This window comes from Ornithodoros turicata, chromosome 7, assembly GCF_037126465.1.
Source record: "Ornithodoros turicata isolate Travis chromosome 7, ASM3712646v1, whole genome shotgun sequence".
Lineage (NCBI taxonomy): Eukaryota > Metazoa > Arthropoda > Arachnida > Ixodida > Argasidae > Ornithodoros > Ornithodoros turicata.
In genome coordinates, this window is record NC_088207.1 from 51,969,878 (window position 1) to 51,985,889 (window position 16,012).

General features: G+C 46.3%; 2 protein-coding genes across 2 annotated transcripts; one reads left to right on the forward strand and one right to left on the reverse strand.

Moving 5' to 3' along the window:
* Positions 1-329: 329 nt before the first annotated feature.
* On the reverse strand, positions 330-10,433 carry LOC135401503 (glucose dehydrogenase [FAD, quinone]-like). Its single transcript, XM_064633945.1, has 12 exons — positions 10,380-10,433; positions 9,277-9,484; positions 8,408-8,610; positions 7,587-7,779; positions 7,368-7,499; positions 6,361-6,482; positions 6,125-6,295; positions 4,487-4,637; positions 2,920-3,083; positions 2,615-2,792; positions 1,636-1,858; positions 330-807 (listed from the first exon to the last, which is right to left on the reverse strand). The coding sequence occupies exons 2-12, from the start codon at positions 9,410-9,412 to the stop codon at positions 612-614; spliced, it is 1,869 nt and encodes a 622-aa protein (XP_064490015.1). The 5' UTR covers positions 9,413-9,484; positions 10,380-10,433; the 3' UTR covers positions 330-611.
* Positions 10,434-14,613: 4,180 nt separating this feature from the next.
* Positions 14,614-15,730, forward strand: LOC135400640 (neuropeptide-like protein 31). Its single transcript, XM_064632471.1, has 2 exons — positions 14,614-14,625; positions 15,452-15,730. Exons 1-2 carry the CDS (start codon positions 14,614-14,616, stop codon positions 15,728-15,730), a joined length of 291 nt encoding a protein of 96 aa, XP_064488541.1.
* The last annotated feature ends 282 nt before the right edge of the window (positions 15,731-16,012 follow it).

A 16,012-nucleotide genomic window follows, 5' to 3' on the forward strand; every position in this document is an offset into this window, starting at 1 on the left:
GTCGTTACCAGTGGTTAACACAAAAGGAAAACTTACAGAACCTCGTCGGAGCTGTATACGTTTGTACAGCTTGGGACAAAAGTCTATGGAAAACGGTACTTTCCTATCTCTGCATCGGAGTGGCCCCCTGGCGGATACCAGGAGGAGATCAAACAAGAAACGGGTGACCGGCTATTCTATTCATGTCTCAGCATGTGTGTCCACTCCTGTTTGCTGGTGGGGTGTCGCTGCAATGGGGAAATGCGACACACCAGTGTTCCGTACACTTCCCAAGCGGTACCACCAGGCGCACTCGCGCTGCAAATGGGTCCGTGCGGCTGCCTGGGATAGCAAGTGGGGATTGAGCTCTGCACCGTTGAAGACTTGTCCTCCGAAAACGTGTGCATTGTACGTGCACCGAACAATGTGACGCTTTCGTGAGCGCCCGACGTGAACATGCACGGTGTCGTAAACACTACCAAGTTTAATGTCTTTTCGCAGCTGCAATTAAACTTCCTTGCCCCGTAAGGAACAAAGGAGAAATCAGGCTGCAACGAACACCTGGCTCATTGTTAACACACTGCTGCATTTCATTTGGCACGGTACTTGCTTCGCAAATACATTCAGCGCTATCATCTTGGATGTACGTGGTGCGTATCTTTGCCTGAAAACCGCCTGAAGAGACTTGTCCACGGGACCATTTCGACGCCTCTTATCATGTCGGCAGCTTTCTCCGCCAGCATGATAGTTGGCGCGTTGGTGTTTCCTGACGGTATTTCTGGGATCACAGAAGCGTCCACGACTCGTAGTCCGGATACACCGCGCACTCTGAAATTCAGGTCAAGTCATGATTATGTGACGTCCTAAAATATGCTCTGCAATTCTGTATTTTTCGAACAAGCCAGCAGTACATTGTCACGCTCAGAGGTGACCATCCTCACAAGGGCAGATGAAGGTAATGACGTCCTTACGTCACGCTTTTAATTACAAACTTTAATTCGTGTGTTGAGATATGAACTGTCAAATTGGTTTCCGAACGTACCCATACACACACACACAACTTTACAACAACTCGGAACACAGCTTTACCTGATGACACACTTCCAGCCCAGGGATATTCCCAGGGTTTTCATCTCGAAGGGAGGGGGTGTTTCCTCCCCTAAATTTTTGAAAACGGGAGACTTACGTCTTTTTGTGACACTTATGCGACCATGTTCGTTGTCACAAAAAGGAAATCACAATCGACAATGAGTCTGTGCGATGGTCGACCTCGGTGTTATGTGGTGTATCCCCAGAAGCACCTTGCATATTTTTGCCTACTACTCCGTCAACAACGAAAAAGGTTCGAGGTAAGGAAATTTCCAGGAAGAACATTGAGGTGAGGTGAAGTTTTTCAGTAAAAAGGTTATGGAAGGAAAACTTACCAGAAAAAAAAAGATTGAGGTGTGGGGATTTATTAGGAAAAAGATTGGGGAGAGCTGAGGTGGGGAAATTTTTCGAGAAAGATATTGAGCTGATATGAAAAATCTCTACCGGCAAAAAGCGAGGTGACGGCAAAGATCGCGAGGGCATTTGCCCACTTCTGGTCGCCTGCGACAGGGTTACTTGAGCTACTGCAGCTTGATATGGGCTTTAGCTCTATAGGATGACTCGTACCGTAGCGTAGGATCCACAACTGCAGCAGGGTCATGGTAGTGACCCATCTTGCAAGTACCCACAGGATGATAAATGGTAGCTGTATAGGTACGAGCAGCGCAGGCAAGGTACTCGTCCGAATACATGCTGTAGAGCTCACATCCAGGGAACTGCGTCTGAAAAATTTGAGCTCCAAACTTGCGAAACGGTTCCGACAAACCCAGAGCGATGCACTGCTTCATTGCTGCGTAGGATGAAAGAGCCGTAAATTGAACAATCACAATTTCAATGCACAATTGTCTACAAGTAGCTTATAGGTCAGCGGTCAAAGATTGATGAAATAAGCCTTCCAATTCAAGTACGATTTCGTTTAGCGACACAAGGGCTGAACAGGAGTACTACCGGTTCAACCACACTTACAGCCGACAGGAATCTTTGGGTCTCCTCAGTCGATGAACGGCTTGTAAAAGCTGTTCATTGGTCGCGCTGACCACACGACAGTTAATTACATGTTTTAGTTAGGGCCAGAGCTTCTTCCCTGGTGCTTTCTAATGCTTGCAGATGCCCTACGAACCCACAGGCGTTTATGGTCAGTACGAAAGCGTTTCTGGCATGGTGTCCCAGTTCAGGTCGGTCTGTCCACACACACACTGACGTGTTCTGCTCTGCGGTCAGGGATCGACCTCTATTCACATACGTAGTCATGGTCCTGAACGGTCCTGAACCACCAATACCATCAGCGCCGACTCTGTAAGTCAGGACTGCGCTATGTGGAACCACTGGATAGCGTGGATCAATAACATGGTAGAAGGTTTAGTTCCTATATCAACAAGGGCGTGACCTCCTGACTTTCGAGTGGGACTAGCGGCCACGGGGGCTCCCTCTATTAAACTGTCCACGAGCTGTATACAGATTTCCGTGGTCTTTAATTGTCATCCGCGATTTTTGTAAAAATTTCGTACGACTCCTAGCGTGTCAACTTTCAAGCATCATTTCTTACCTTCGACTAGGACAAGAACATCATTGGCGTCAGTGAGGTATCTTGGGTTGATGAGGGGATAAGCGTCGGGATCCCTAGATCTCAGCCTAACCCATCCCCGAGACTTTGGCTTCAACAACACTGGGTACATGGTGAAGGAGTCCAGGTTCAAATACGGCCGGTAGACTTGATTAAACAGCTTAAGGTAACAGAGAAAGGAGTTCTATATACTGTTGTTTGTGCATCTCTAGAATGAAGGAGCGTCTGCACATGACGGAGCTCTTTGAATATTGGTCGACACCTTACCGTCGTGTATCATTTCCTACCTCATCGGTCATTCCCATCACGCGGCGGATAGTGACACCCGCATCCGCCGCGGGACTGCTGGAGACAAAATGAATCTCGGCGTCCGGCCAATCGTCGGATGCGTTTGTGTACTTTGTCTTTAGGAACCCTACACCTTCGACTCCTCCCAAAATCGTCAGCATACCTAAAAGAAGTATGAATTTAGCTATAGGGGCGTTTAAAAGTAGGTTCTTTCAGTGGAAGGTCGACAAGCGGGCATACGCAGGGAAGAAGGAAGCTTAGAGGTCGAGATCTTCAATGATGTTCCTTTAACCAATTACTCAATGCCGGATTGAGCAGGATGCATCTGCAAGATTACTCCGCCGTTTGCCAGTCAGCCTCACACCCAGCGCTTTTGCAGCCAACACAAGCCAGAAAGGAGGAAACCGATGCAGGGATGCCAGGGAGGAAGCACATGACCTGTAGCGTGTATTCACACGTGCGACATTCCCCGCAGAAGCTGAAGGCGCGAAAAACGTCATAGCTTTCTGAGCGCGAGCGCTCAACGTCCAGTGTTCACGTACACTGCTAACCGTGGGGGATATCCTGCAACGCAATCGCAATATATTCTGTAGCAGACGACAAGAAAGGCGCTGACGGTGTCGTCTGCTAAGTGCGCAGTACGCCACTCGCGATATTCCGCTCCGTGTGAATGCTCACATAACACGGGACGGAACTTCGTCTCTGTAAGCAGCGTTTTTTGCTTTTTATTCCACTAGAATCTTCCGTGAGGATGTCGCTCGTGTGAATACACAGGTATGCTTTCCTTCTCTCTGGCTTGCGCGGTAAACTGTTTTCAACGTGCTCCCCGGCTAGACGGCGCCGTGCTTTCAATACGGCAGCGTCCACGAGGAAACACCGCTGTGCAACGTTATAATGCGGCACAGTGCGATTCCCATAATCAAAGCAATCAAGATGGCCGTGTTGCGCAATGCAGCTATAGGACGTTCCTCCCCAGATGACCTCACGACGCGCAACACTCAAACGGCTGGCATCGCAGTGAGCGCGTTCTGCAACAACAGCCGCTTCAGTAGAGAGTTTTAGTGCGTCGTACGCTGTCGCCTTTGCGTACGTAAGGGCTAGCGTGCCTAATTATGCGCACAGTGCGACGCTCTTTTTCTGTTATGGGCGTGCGCGCAGGACCATCAACGCTATCCCTTGCGTACGCAAAGACGATAGCGTACGATATACCAAAACTCCCTATAGTGTTGTGTATCCGGGAAAACAGCGTCTCAACTGCCGTTCGCAGCACCGCCATCTTGACTGTTGTGATTACACGCGCACGGGACGTCCCGTGTTATAACATTGCGCCGCGGTATCCAATCACTTCAAAATTTACCAGAATTGAATGTGCTTCAGCGCTTTACATGTAGACAGCACAACGCTTCACATGTATTGATTAATTGGAGAGCATGGCATATCGGCGTGAGTAGACTTTTTTAAGGCTAACACACTGTAGGTATATATAAAGCAGTGGTACTATCGAAAATGTGAACAACGCAAAGCTCGAGTACTATTTGAAAAAAAAAAAAAAAAGCGATAACTTACCTTTCCCTTTAATAAAATAATCGTGGATTATCTTCGGATTAACTCGACTCCGTACTACCGAAACAGAGTCGTTGATCAGGAAACTGATGCCTGCAGCTCCAATATGGTCATGAAGATTCTCTCCGACAGGAAGGTCTTCGATAACTTTTATCTGTCAAGACAACCAAATCAATGGTCGTAATAATGGAATCCACATACTGTAGTGAACTACCACCACAGAGACATGGAGTCATAGAATGTCGTGTTTTAGTATTAGCACCGAAACAAAGGTACTACCCGGTACGTTTTTATAAAAGATTGTCGAATTACCAGACGGCGCCATGGCATGGCGCGTCACGCTTGCAAGTAAAGGCCAGTTCCCACATACGTATAGCGATTTGCTACACAGCGCTACAAAAGAACGCTATGTTTTCCTAACCGCTATAAAACAGTTCTTCTCGAAGTAGAGACCTCGTCAACTTTTCTAATGTGAGCTTCTTTCAGCGGTGACGTCGCAGAAGCTGAGGTTTTGTTTTGCTTCCGGACACTCGAAGCGGCAAGGCGATGACGACGACGTGAGAATGGCCACGAGTTTCATTTGCCTATGCATGGTAATCACAGTATGGTAATAATCATAATCACAGCATCAAAAGTGTCACCCGCCATGGTTTTGGTGGTCGTGGTGCTGGTGATAGGGCTTGACGCTGTCTGCCTCACAGAGGTGGGAACGTTACGGCTGACGCCCTGGGGGAATGTGCGTCCAAGGCCGACTTCTAAGGAATCTGTGCCGACATATGTCTGAAAGCGTCTGAGGAAAACCCAGGAAAAAACCCCAGACAGCACAGCCGGCACCGGGATTCGGACCCGGGTACCTCCCAGGTACCCACCATGGTGCTGCGGATACCCGACGCGAATAGTAAACAATCACGGCAGTATCGGTGCATCGCGTCGCAACGAGATTTCCCGTTTCCCGAGCAGGAGAGCGCTATGTGCTCGGTTGTATGTGAGAACGGCAAGCGGGAAAACAGCGCTAGATTTCTAGCGCTATTTCTAGCGCTATAGAGCGAAGCGCTGTATGTGGGGACTGGCCTTTAGCCACGGACGGCAAAACGATTGGCCTTATTTGATGCATCGTTCGAATCACCGTACGGAACAGCACAAGCGCTCTGGGAAACGCAGAAGTTTCACGATAACGTTTTCGAAAACATGACAAGCCAATAGAGACCCCCGAGAACTACGTCATTGTGACGTGATCTGCCTACTGGTGGGCAAAACAAACACACGTGATTATATCAGCCAGCACACGCGAATAGTTCTACGTGTGACCGACGCCCGCCACCGCAATGTTGCATTGTTTGTTCGCTCGCTGCAATGTTTACATAACACGGGGAGGTCTATTGCCTGATTCATTTGCAGTGGGTGACATCACGTTATCTGATTGACTACAGCGATACGAAATCGGAGGGCTCTTACGATCTCCTAAAACTCCCCACAATGTCCGCAATGTCCTGCGCATTCGTTTACACAAACAACAACAATAAATCTCGTGCTGAATTTTTGTACCTATTCGCGTTTCATGCGTGCTTTAAGAATAGTTATCGGTGTTATACCAATCTCAACAGCACAAAAGGGTACCACGTATCGCGTCCGCGTACGTACCCCCAGCGACTCTAGGTGGAACCTGGGTCCAATCCCCGACAACATGAGCAACTGCGGAGAGGCCACTGTCCCTGCTGAAAGGATGATTTCCCTTCTTGCTCTCACAGCCCTTTCAAAGCCCCAGTACCGAAAGAGGACAGCGTACGCACGCTTCCATTCGGTAAACAGCACCTGGTGACAAAGACTCCCACGTTAATTATTTACGTGGCACAGTACACTATAGAGTGTCCAGGTACCCTTGTCACTTGTGCTTTGACGAGGATATGCAGATTAGGACGTCCTCTGCAAGGTTCCAGGAAAGCTTTAGTGGTACTGCAGCGGGCACCATGACGAAGCGTTCCTTGAGGTATGGCGAAGCCTGGTGGCATAAAAGACACTGTTCGGTAAGACAAAGTGAAGGAGAAACCACGCTACAAAGATCACATTATGTATGGCACTAACGCCTATTACTAATGCCTATTCGCACTGTTATAAGCTGCATAGATTAAAACCTCATGCTCACACTTGCGCAAGAGCTCTTTCTTACAGTTCTGAGATGTTGTCATCACTGACCCTGGGTTGAATACTATATACTCGCCATAGCGGTTTAGTAAACTGTCTAAGCACGCTATCAAGACGGTGACAGGTGGTGACACTGGGAGTTCTCGTCGCGAATAGAAGTTGGCCTCCTGAAACAAGCACAACCCCGGCCAAATAAAGGCCCTTCTATTCACTTGTGTCGTCGTTCCAACTGCCGCTACGACGCGACTTCTGCATCACAATGCTAATGAATATAATGGGTTATTGTCTGAGAGCCCCGTGTATATAGAAAGCGTGATATACATAGATACGCTTTTACGACTAAGAGGGACAAGCACAGCATGTAACGTAGTAATCATGTTATCATAGTTATACAGTGAACCCTCGTTAATATGACCACTGATAATCTGACTTACGCGCTTTACGACCATACTCCTGGGGAACAATGCAGTGAAACCTCTGGAAATCCCCCCCCCCCCCGCTAATATGACAATTCCGTATTATGACCAAAATTTTCGGGAACGACCATGGTCATAATAACCAGGGTTCACTGTATAGTTAGTTAGTCTAGTATAGTTATAATTAGTAGTCATAGTTATAATCATAGTTAGTAGTATAGTTAGTATAGCTAGTTAGTTAGTCATATGTTATATAGTTATCATAGTTAATCATAGTTATCATGTAAAGATAATGTTTGTCAGATAAGAAAATGCTATCTATATACCTGTTTGTTGGGGACCGTTGTAGTCAATATTCGGATACCCCAGAGTCATGCCGGATTCGACAAACGCATGCGCCAGCGGGGAGGCGTACGGAGGTGTTGACACAGTCAGGTAACCGCCACGACCATGATAGCCTGTGTTATAAAATCGTTATTATTAAGACCCGCGATCACAAAATTGCAAGGAAGAACTAATATCGGCCGAGTCTTCCCGGTGCATACCATTGAAGGCGATGGAAGCGTCCCGATTATCTTCAGACTTTATGAAATATGGCAGAACGCGTTCCCAACTCCAACCCTCGCAGCCCAGGTCATGCGCCCAGTGGTCGTAGTCCCTTCGGTTGCCTCGCACGTAGAGCATGTAGTTGAGGACGCTGGAGCCACCCAGTATCTTTCCGCGAGGCCAAAGACTTTGCTGTAGTATAGTTGCACAGATATCATTCTTGCGATTAAATGAATGTCGCACGTTTAATGCAGCAAGAGAATTGGCGCAGATTGGTGTATTGACATCAATGCGAAGAGGTATACAGTGAACCCTGGTTAATATGACCCTCGATAACCTGACATACGCGCTTTACGATCATACTCCTGGGGAACAACGCAGTGAAACCTCTGCAAATCCCCCCCCCCCCCCCCCCCAGTTAATATGACAATTCCGCGTTATGACCAAAACTTTCGGGAACGACCATGGTCATACTAACGACGGTTCACTGTACACAGAAGAAGGAAGGTCTGTTAAGCACTATCCTAGCCAAGCATCATCCTGAGCGACATCGTTCTCATCCCTGGTTTGTCGAAAACGAGGGGCGTACGCCCTTTTTGTGACAATAACTTTCAAGCAACAGTTCCTTTTGCGTATCTTGGTCCTTACAGCCTCATATTCAGAGGCGTGCAGAGTCTTAACCTCAACGTCAGCAGCGGACAAGTGATCTACAATCCAACTTAACATAGCAGTCGATGCAGTTAAGGACAAGGCCCATGAAAATCCTTATTCGCTTGACAAATGCATCGATTCAGCAGCTACAGTAGAACAAGATGTCTACCTTGTTCTTGAGTCCGTAGCACGAAGCCTCCTGTGGCACTGTGCGGTACGCCCAGTCGTACGGTGTGGTCTGTATCTCGGCTGCCAATAAAGGAACATCCAGGAAGAAATTGGGAAGTCCTCCGGCTTCTAGGAGTAGCACAGTGACAGTAGGATCCTCCGATAGGCGGCTGGCCATCACTGCACCGGCAGAGCCCCCACCAACTGTCCGGAACACGAGTATAACATAGCACATGTCAAATTAGATCACTGGGCACATTCCTTATACGTGCTCTGAACTTCTGAAAGGCTAGCTCTAGGGAAGCCACGGCACAGAACGTTGGCGTGGGGGATATATTTATTAGGCGAAAGGGGAAAAAACGGGGAAAGGACAGCCAAACGGGACGTCGGCTTGCTATTCCGCAACAAAAAGAAAATTAATGAAGATGAAGAAAGAAGATTAAAATAAATAAAAGAAGGAAAAAGAATGAAGAATGGAGATAAAGAAAGAAGAATAAAATAAATAAAAGAAAGAAAAAGAAAGAATGAAAGAAAAGAAGAAGAATGGAGATGAAGAAAGAATAATAAAATAAATAAAAGAAAGAATGAAAGAAAAGAAGAAGAATGGAGATGAAGAAAGAAGAATAAAATAAATAACAAAGAAAAGAAAAGAACTGGGTAGTAAAGGATAGACCAACAAACCGTGAAAAAAGGATGAGATGGATTACAGAAGATGACTTTAAAAGAAAAGCACGAGGTTAATGCGTTGAGGGCGAGAGTGGGGCACTGAAGAGTGAGATCGCACGACTGGTGTTCACAGGCTGTTCATAAGACCATCGTGTTGATGTGAGTACTGTATGCAAGCAACGTATAGGCGACTTTTGCACTTACCAACGATATAGTCGTACTCCTCATCATACTTTAGGCGCACCAAGGGCGGACTATGCCTCAGCACGTGTAGGAACAACACCGAATATAGCGGAAACAGGGCAGCCATAGGCAAAAAGGGCCACAATGCCGTCGACATCACGCAAAACCCGACGTCTGTACACTGTGCAGAGACATCACCGCCGTGACACAGAGAAACTTCTTCCAATCACTGCGCAGATCAATGATAGTATACAAAATAAGTAAATCTTTATCAGTTATCATGATATCGCGGAGTCATAACGGTATCACGCGGATAGTGTTCTGGGTCGAAAGACGTCAGCGCAGCTATCTGTCACAGGATAAAACGTACTGAGATTCAGTAAGAGATCATGGAAACGTCCTTCTCCTGGGTTCTTATGGAGGGATATCGCGAATTAATTTTTTAATTTTTCTTTACTATCTAAAGAAGAGTAACCTATACGGCGGGATATCCGTAGAAAAATCAAAATATAAAAAGAAAGAATTGAAATGGGAAGATCTGATGCAAAGAAGCGACGTTGACCTCGAGTTTATCTCTATACGTGAAGGCGCCAGGCGTGTGCAAGATATTCAAAAATACTGTATAAGCTAAGTAACTGAGTACCAGGCAAAAGGGTAACTGAGCAGAGTACTGTAAATATTCAACCTTGAAAAGTATGTGGGTAGAATACTAAACACTGACAAAAGTAACTCGTTACTTTCAAGTTACAATTTGTGAAATGTAGTATTGTCAAACAAATAAATACAAAATGGAGATGAAAAGACGTACTGGTAATGGACAATGTTCTTTTCCCACCATACTTTCTTGGGGGATGCTCTCCCTCTTAATCCATGTATGCAATTTTCTCGTCCTTACTGTCTCCCGAAAAAAAAAATCAAAAATAGATAAAAAAGTATCTTAGGAGTAACTTACGAAATGAATACAAGATACTCCCCCAAACGGTATTTAAGTTTGGATACTAAATGCTTACCAAATTACTCCCGAAAGTATTTAAGAGAGCATAACTCGAGTAACAGTATTTAAATCACTTACAAATCTGGAAGGTACGCAATAAGACCATAATAAAAAAATGAACCATACTCACCGCATTCCAGCTGCCTGCACAGCAGCAGCCACCATCGACGTGCGCTTAAATCCGTTGACATGACAGCGTCTTTAAGAAATGGTAGTGAAAAGGCAAATATACTTCGAAACTTCGAAAGTTCTTGGACACCACCACTGGAGAAGCGACCACGTGCACAAGTCACACCAAAAGCATATGTGCGCGCAGAAGCATTCGTGCAAATAGCTGTAAACGGAAGATTTCGCCTTTTGTGCTACCCTTTCGTGTTTAACATTCCCCACCTACTCGCGATGACATGTACGGCCGAGGAATAATGCAGGTCGGCTCACTGTCAGACAGCGAAGCGAAGAGAAAAACTGCAAAAAAAAATAACTAAAGGTATAAAAAGTAAAAGAGGGACGCAACGCTCCGCTTTCAGGAACGGAACCCAGGCGTGGTAAAAGAAAAGTGTGAGAGAAGCCTCCATCTTGGACTGGGTCCTCGTGCGTGACGTTATCATCGGCACGATGACATCGAGGTGGTTCCTGTCCTCGTTCTTAAGTGAAAGTCACGAGACAAGATCCTGAAATGGATGATGAGGGAAATGAACGAACTAAGAAAGAACAAATAAGGACAAAAAAGGTTGAAGACATTGATTGATTGATTGGCACTGAAAAGAGAAAGAAAGAATCCGTGTGTGTATGACGACCCAGAAATGTGAAAGGGGTCCCGAAGAGATTGTACTGCAGAAGACAGGCTTTACTGCGCATAATTTGATTGTATACGATGTTTGTTTCTACATAATTTTACAATACACTGGTCTGCTGTGCAGAACACGGTCACTGAAGGGCACAGCCCGACCACTTTTCACATTGGTATTTTTGGGCTCTTGTGCGTGGCTCTCCAGTTTGGTCCATAAAACTCAGGCAATCCCTTTGCCACCTCGTCTCAATCTCAGCATACGCCATCGTCGGAATACTCAAGACTAGTGCCTCACGCTCCGGCCAAAATACTCAACTGGCGATCTGGAAAAGAGCTATCAATATACCCTGTAAACTACCAGTTTCCCACAACCCAAGAAATGTGTTCCCTGGGTCGAAGGCGCCTTGAGTCAGTGGTCGTGGTCTCCTCTCTCCAGACTTTTACGTATCTTGAGTACGTACTCAAAATACATTTTTCTTCCGGTATTTGGTACTGTACTCAATACTTTTTGCGACAAGTATTTTAAAAGTATTTAATATACTTTTTTTTTCAGTATTTGCTACTCAGTGCTCAAAATACTTTCCTTCCTCGTCAAGCCGTATCCGGCACACTTGCCCCCCGCCGTGTGTCGAGATTTTCAGTTCACTGGAACTTGCCCACCCCGAATTTTTTCTTGTTCTTCTACATATTTCTTTTTTAAATTTGCGCATCTGTCATTTTATCCTCGTGTACAATAGGCTGGTCCCACGCTTGGACTTGCTTGTCAATAGCCCGACCCCTTCGTCAGAAAACGGTTCCTCTTCATATTGCCAGGTGGATCCCCAGGAGATTAGGTGCAAGAGAATCTCGGCATTGATTTCCTTGGTCACTAAAGCAATAAACACGTGCCAGAAGTTGAAAGACCCGAGCTGACATACAGGACGGATTACGAAGTTTTGGGTCAGAACATATCACCAAAGTTTACTTGAGTTCACCAAAGTTCACCAAACATTACTTGACACCAAGATATCGCAAAGAAAAGATATCCTTTAGTATGTCGGATGAAGTTTATTCCTTTCATTTGTACGGCCCCGTTGAGAATACGCGTTCCACTTACTGCTAGTACTAGAGTACTTTAAAAAGTATCTTAAATACTTCTTAGCGTATTTAGTACTCTATTTTAAATACTTTTCACGCGGAGTATTTAGTATCTCACTTTAAATATTTTTTGCGCAGTATTTTGTACATGTCTGTCTCTTACTAACTGGTCTTCGTTTCATGGTATGAATTGCTTAGGTGCACGTGAAAAGTTTCGTGCTAAGAGTTCGGCGTTGGGGGCTTCCTAACTCAGACCAGCAGCGCCGCTCAGGGTCATAGCTCGAGACGTGGCACGCCATCACTAGTGCCACCTGCAGAATTAATGCTCATCATAGCATCATAACTATCATGACATTTTTGTTATGATAGTGCACGATGGGTGTTATTTTGTGCGACAGCCCGTAAAGAGCGTAGCACACGACTACGCGAATGAAAATTATTTACTTTACGTCACGATGACGACTAAGACTAACCAAAAAGTAATAAAAATGCTTTTAATATGATCACTATCTCTTCACTGGAGGTGGAGAGGCGCTTTAGTCATCAATGCGGAAGGCCCTGTTGATTGAATGGGCAGTGCCTCACTGTTTTCCCTTCGCCCTTTGTATATAGCGCTCCCAACTTCTTTTTGACTTCTTTGTAGTTCGTAGTGGTTCTTTTAGCAACGGCATGGCAGGCCGCCGTGTCCCAAATTCTGGTATTGACACACAGAAGAGGTCTGCGACCTTCGACGTGCACCTGTGAAATTCGCTTTTCCGTACTTTGGTACGTGCACAGCATAGGAATGCGGGAATTATATTCGCTATCGATTCGATGGTCATGATTATACATTGCGGATTTAAACGAAAATATAGCCGTTGAACGATTGAAATATGGCGCTCACTAAGCTTTAAAAAAAATCAATACGCTGAACGATGCTTGTGATCTTCAGATTCTCCGTATGCAATATTTCAAAAGTTTCGTGGCCGATTATTTCAGTCGCACAACCCTGTGACGAGCACAAAAGTGCTTGTACAAATGTGGTTCGTTCCTCTAGAGTCTAGACAATTCCTAATTTCTAATCATATACAAGATGGTTCTTGCGCACAGTTGCCTGTTTGAGTGGTCACTAGGTTCCACCAACATACGTAATAGAAACACAAATATGACCTTGCGTTGTCTGTACTCACATATGTTGGTATGCACGGTCCACACACATGTTGTAACTATACACGATTATCACCACTGTTGTGCCACAAAGTCAGTAAGACGCATCAGTCCCGCATAGACAGTTCTACACACACAAGACAACTCGGCACTGCAAATATCTATACCGAAGTAAGTGCTTTCATAAAGCGGATTCACTGGAACGCTATGCTGTGGGTGGGGTAATCTAGATCTGCACGCGACCATGAAATGTGATAGCGACAACTGAGTCTCTCAATGCACAGTGACGTCACCCTGTCAGTAGGAGGGTTATGCCATCGGTTATGCTCGCTTGCGGAGGCCACGAACCGTTGCATATTACGTACTTGAACTGGTCAATGACATTGTTACGGTGGGAAGACAATGTGAAAGAGATGTGGATTTGGCAGCACTTTACTCCGGCTTACACAGACTCTCTGGGATTCGTGAGTGTTCAATCACCGAGTGTCAAAAACATACTGCCTTACTACCGTGAAACGGTTCGCTCTCCTAGAAGGACACTCCCCTATAGTGCGGACACCTGGAATTCGCCTGCGGCAAGCTTGAATGCCAACAGCTCTCGTGGACGTGTACACCTTCCTTCAGTGGCGTCAACCATGATCCCGTGGGTGTCAGCATTAGAAAGGTTCACCTGTACACTTAACCCAACCTAACCTAACTTCGATAATCGATATTTGACGAGGCGAAAATACCTCATCAAAACGCTCACAGCTGATAACGCTCTACATCTCCTTGCAGTCCTGACGCCCCTCACACGCACACAGACAGAGCTCTTGTTATATCAGTTCACGCCCTGTTAACTAAAAGAGTCTTCCTCTTCTGGATCTTACGCATGGAACCTATCCGTGGAATCTAGGAGCGTAATCCAACAGCGCGTAACCGGAACATTGCTAAAAGCAACGTTTCTCGCGAAGGTCGTTAAGGACAGCGATCCGGTATCGACTCCGCGGCTACCGCAGTTTGGCCCAATTTTCTTTGAACAGCGACAATGAAACGTCGAAGGCCGCTCAAAGTGGACATTCTTTCATGACGTTAGTGTTTGAGCATTGTGGTTTAACGCTACGAGCGCTAGGCAACGCCAAGGGGCGTTGACGACGTCCGGCGTATACTCGAACACGCGCGCGTTTGTTCAAGTGGAACGAAGATTTTGTTGAAAAGTGGCGATTATGTACGTCAAACGGTACGAGCGACTATTTGGCTTTTTATTTTTGTTACGACCACCGACTGAGCCGGCCAGCTATAAAACCGGGGGTAAGTTTGGAGCACAGGCAGTGTTACCGTGTTGCTCACAACGAACGCTACAAGTACCAACATGAAGGCTGCTGTGAGTATTTGCTGGATACTATGGGATACCTGCGCTCAGCAACCGCGACGACAACCGACTAGCTTATTTTCTCGAGTCAGCGAAACAGTTCGGAGAGAGAATATTCTCTCGTTATTCGTTGGAGTCTTAGGAGGTTTCGGGACAGACCTTAAAGTGCAAACAACTTTGTTCATGCGGGGTTAGTGGCGTTTTCAACGCTTGGGATACACACCACGTGATCATCGACATCTGGTGTAGCAACTGTCAGGAACGCGCCACGGAGCTGGAAGCGACGTTTCGTGTGCACCGACGATGAGAACTTATTTATTACGCTCTGAAGGGTCGGAAAGCTTGCGGAAGGCGTTGGGTCCAAGCTAGTTCTATACCATGGCATGAGCTTAGCGGCACCCTTGGTGTGGTTTGAACACGCAACCTTGCAACTACTGCGTAGGCACGTTAATCACTAAGCCCACTGAGGTCGTCGCTCTGTAGTTATAGCATCCAAAATAACACCCAGAAGTATTAATACCTTGTAGTCCAACAAGTAAAATAATAAGTATCAAATTTTGATGGTCGTGGAGTAGCCGCAGCGTAATCACGAGAAGTCAACGCCACTTGCGTGGATTCAGGTGGGGTGCAAGCACCATTCGCAGAGTGCTTTGCTCTGGCAGCCTTCGCAACAAATATCTACGAAATTTTAAAGGTAGTCTCTCCAGTGGCAACTTAGCTTAGATTCTGGCTTGGCTTCGATTGGCTTGGCTGCCACTCCATTCGCTGAGTGGAAGTCATTCCTGAATTTCGGTATTATATCGGTGATAAAAGAACTCTGTTTCTCTTACCCTCGTAGCTGTGTGCCCTCGTCGCTCTTCTGGTTGTCGCAATGGCCTCCGCTGGCTACCACGGTGGCTACGGACACGGCTACGGACATCACGGAGGCTACAGCTCCGCCCTTAGCTACATCTGGGACAACCAAAGAGCTCACTACGGTTATGGTCACGGTCACGGCGGATACGGCGGATACGGTCACGGATACGGCGGATATGGTCACGGATACGGCGGATACGGTCATGGCTACGGAGGCTATGGTTACGGACACGGCGGTTACGGCCATGGTTTCTACGGCTAAGCTGCACAGGTTCGCCTGCATGCTTCAATCGCTGTCAGTGCGCTTTCATGAAATTTTGCTGAACATATAAGCTTTCCGTATAGGCGTCGATGCTTCCATACGATACGACTGCGTCACATAACCGTATGTGTGTGTGCGTCTTTCTTTTATTTGTGTGTGTGTGTGTGTGTGTGTGTACATTCAAGTATATACCTCCTTAAGCTTGAACCTTGTGAACGCGAATATTTCGATTCATTGGGAAAACTTTTGAATTATTTTTCTTGAATAGCTACTGATACCACT

Coding starts and splice junctions, on each gene's coding strand:
- LOC135401503 (XM_064633945.1), bottom strand. CDS start 9,412: ATGTCGACGGCATTGTGGCCCTTTTTGCCTATGGCTGCCCTGTTTCCG. Junction 8,611..9,276: donor GGAGTACGACTATATCGTTG/GTAAGTGCAAAA, acceptor TGTTCCGGACAG/TTGGTGGGGGCTCTGCCGGT. Junction 2,793..2,919: donor TGATGGGAATGACCGATGAG/GTAGGAAATGAT, acceptor TGTTACCTTAAG/CTGTTTAATCAAGTCTACCG.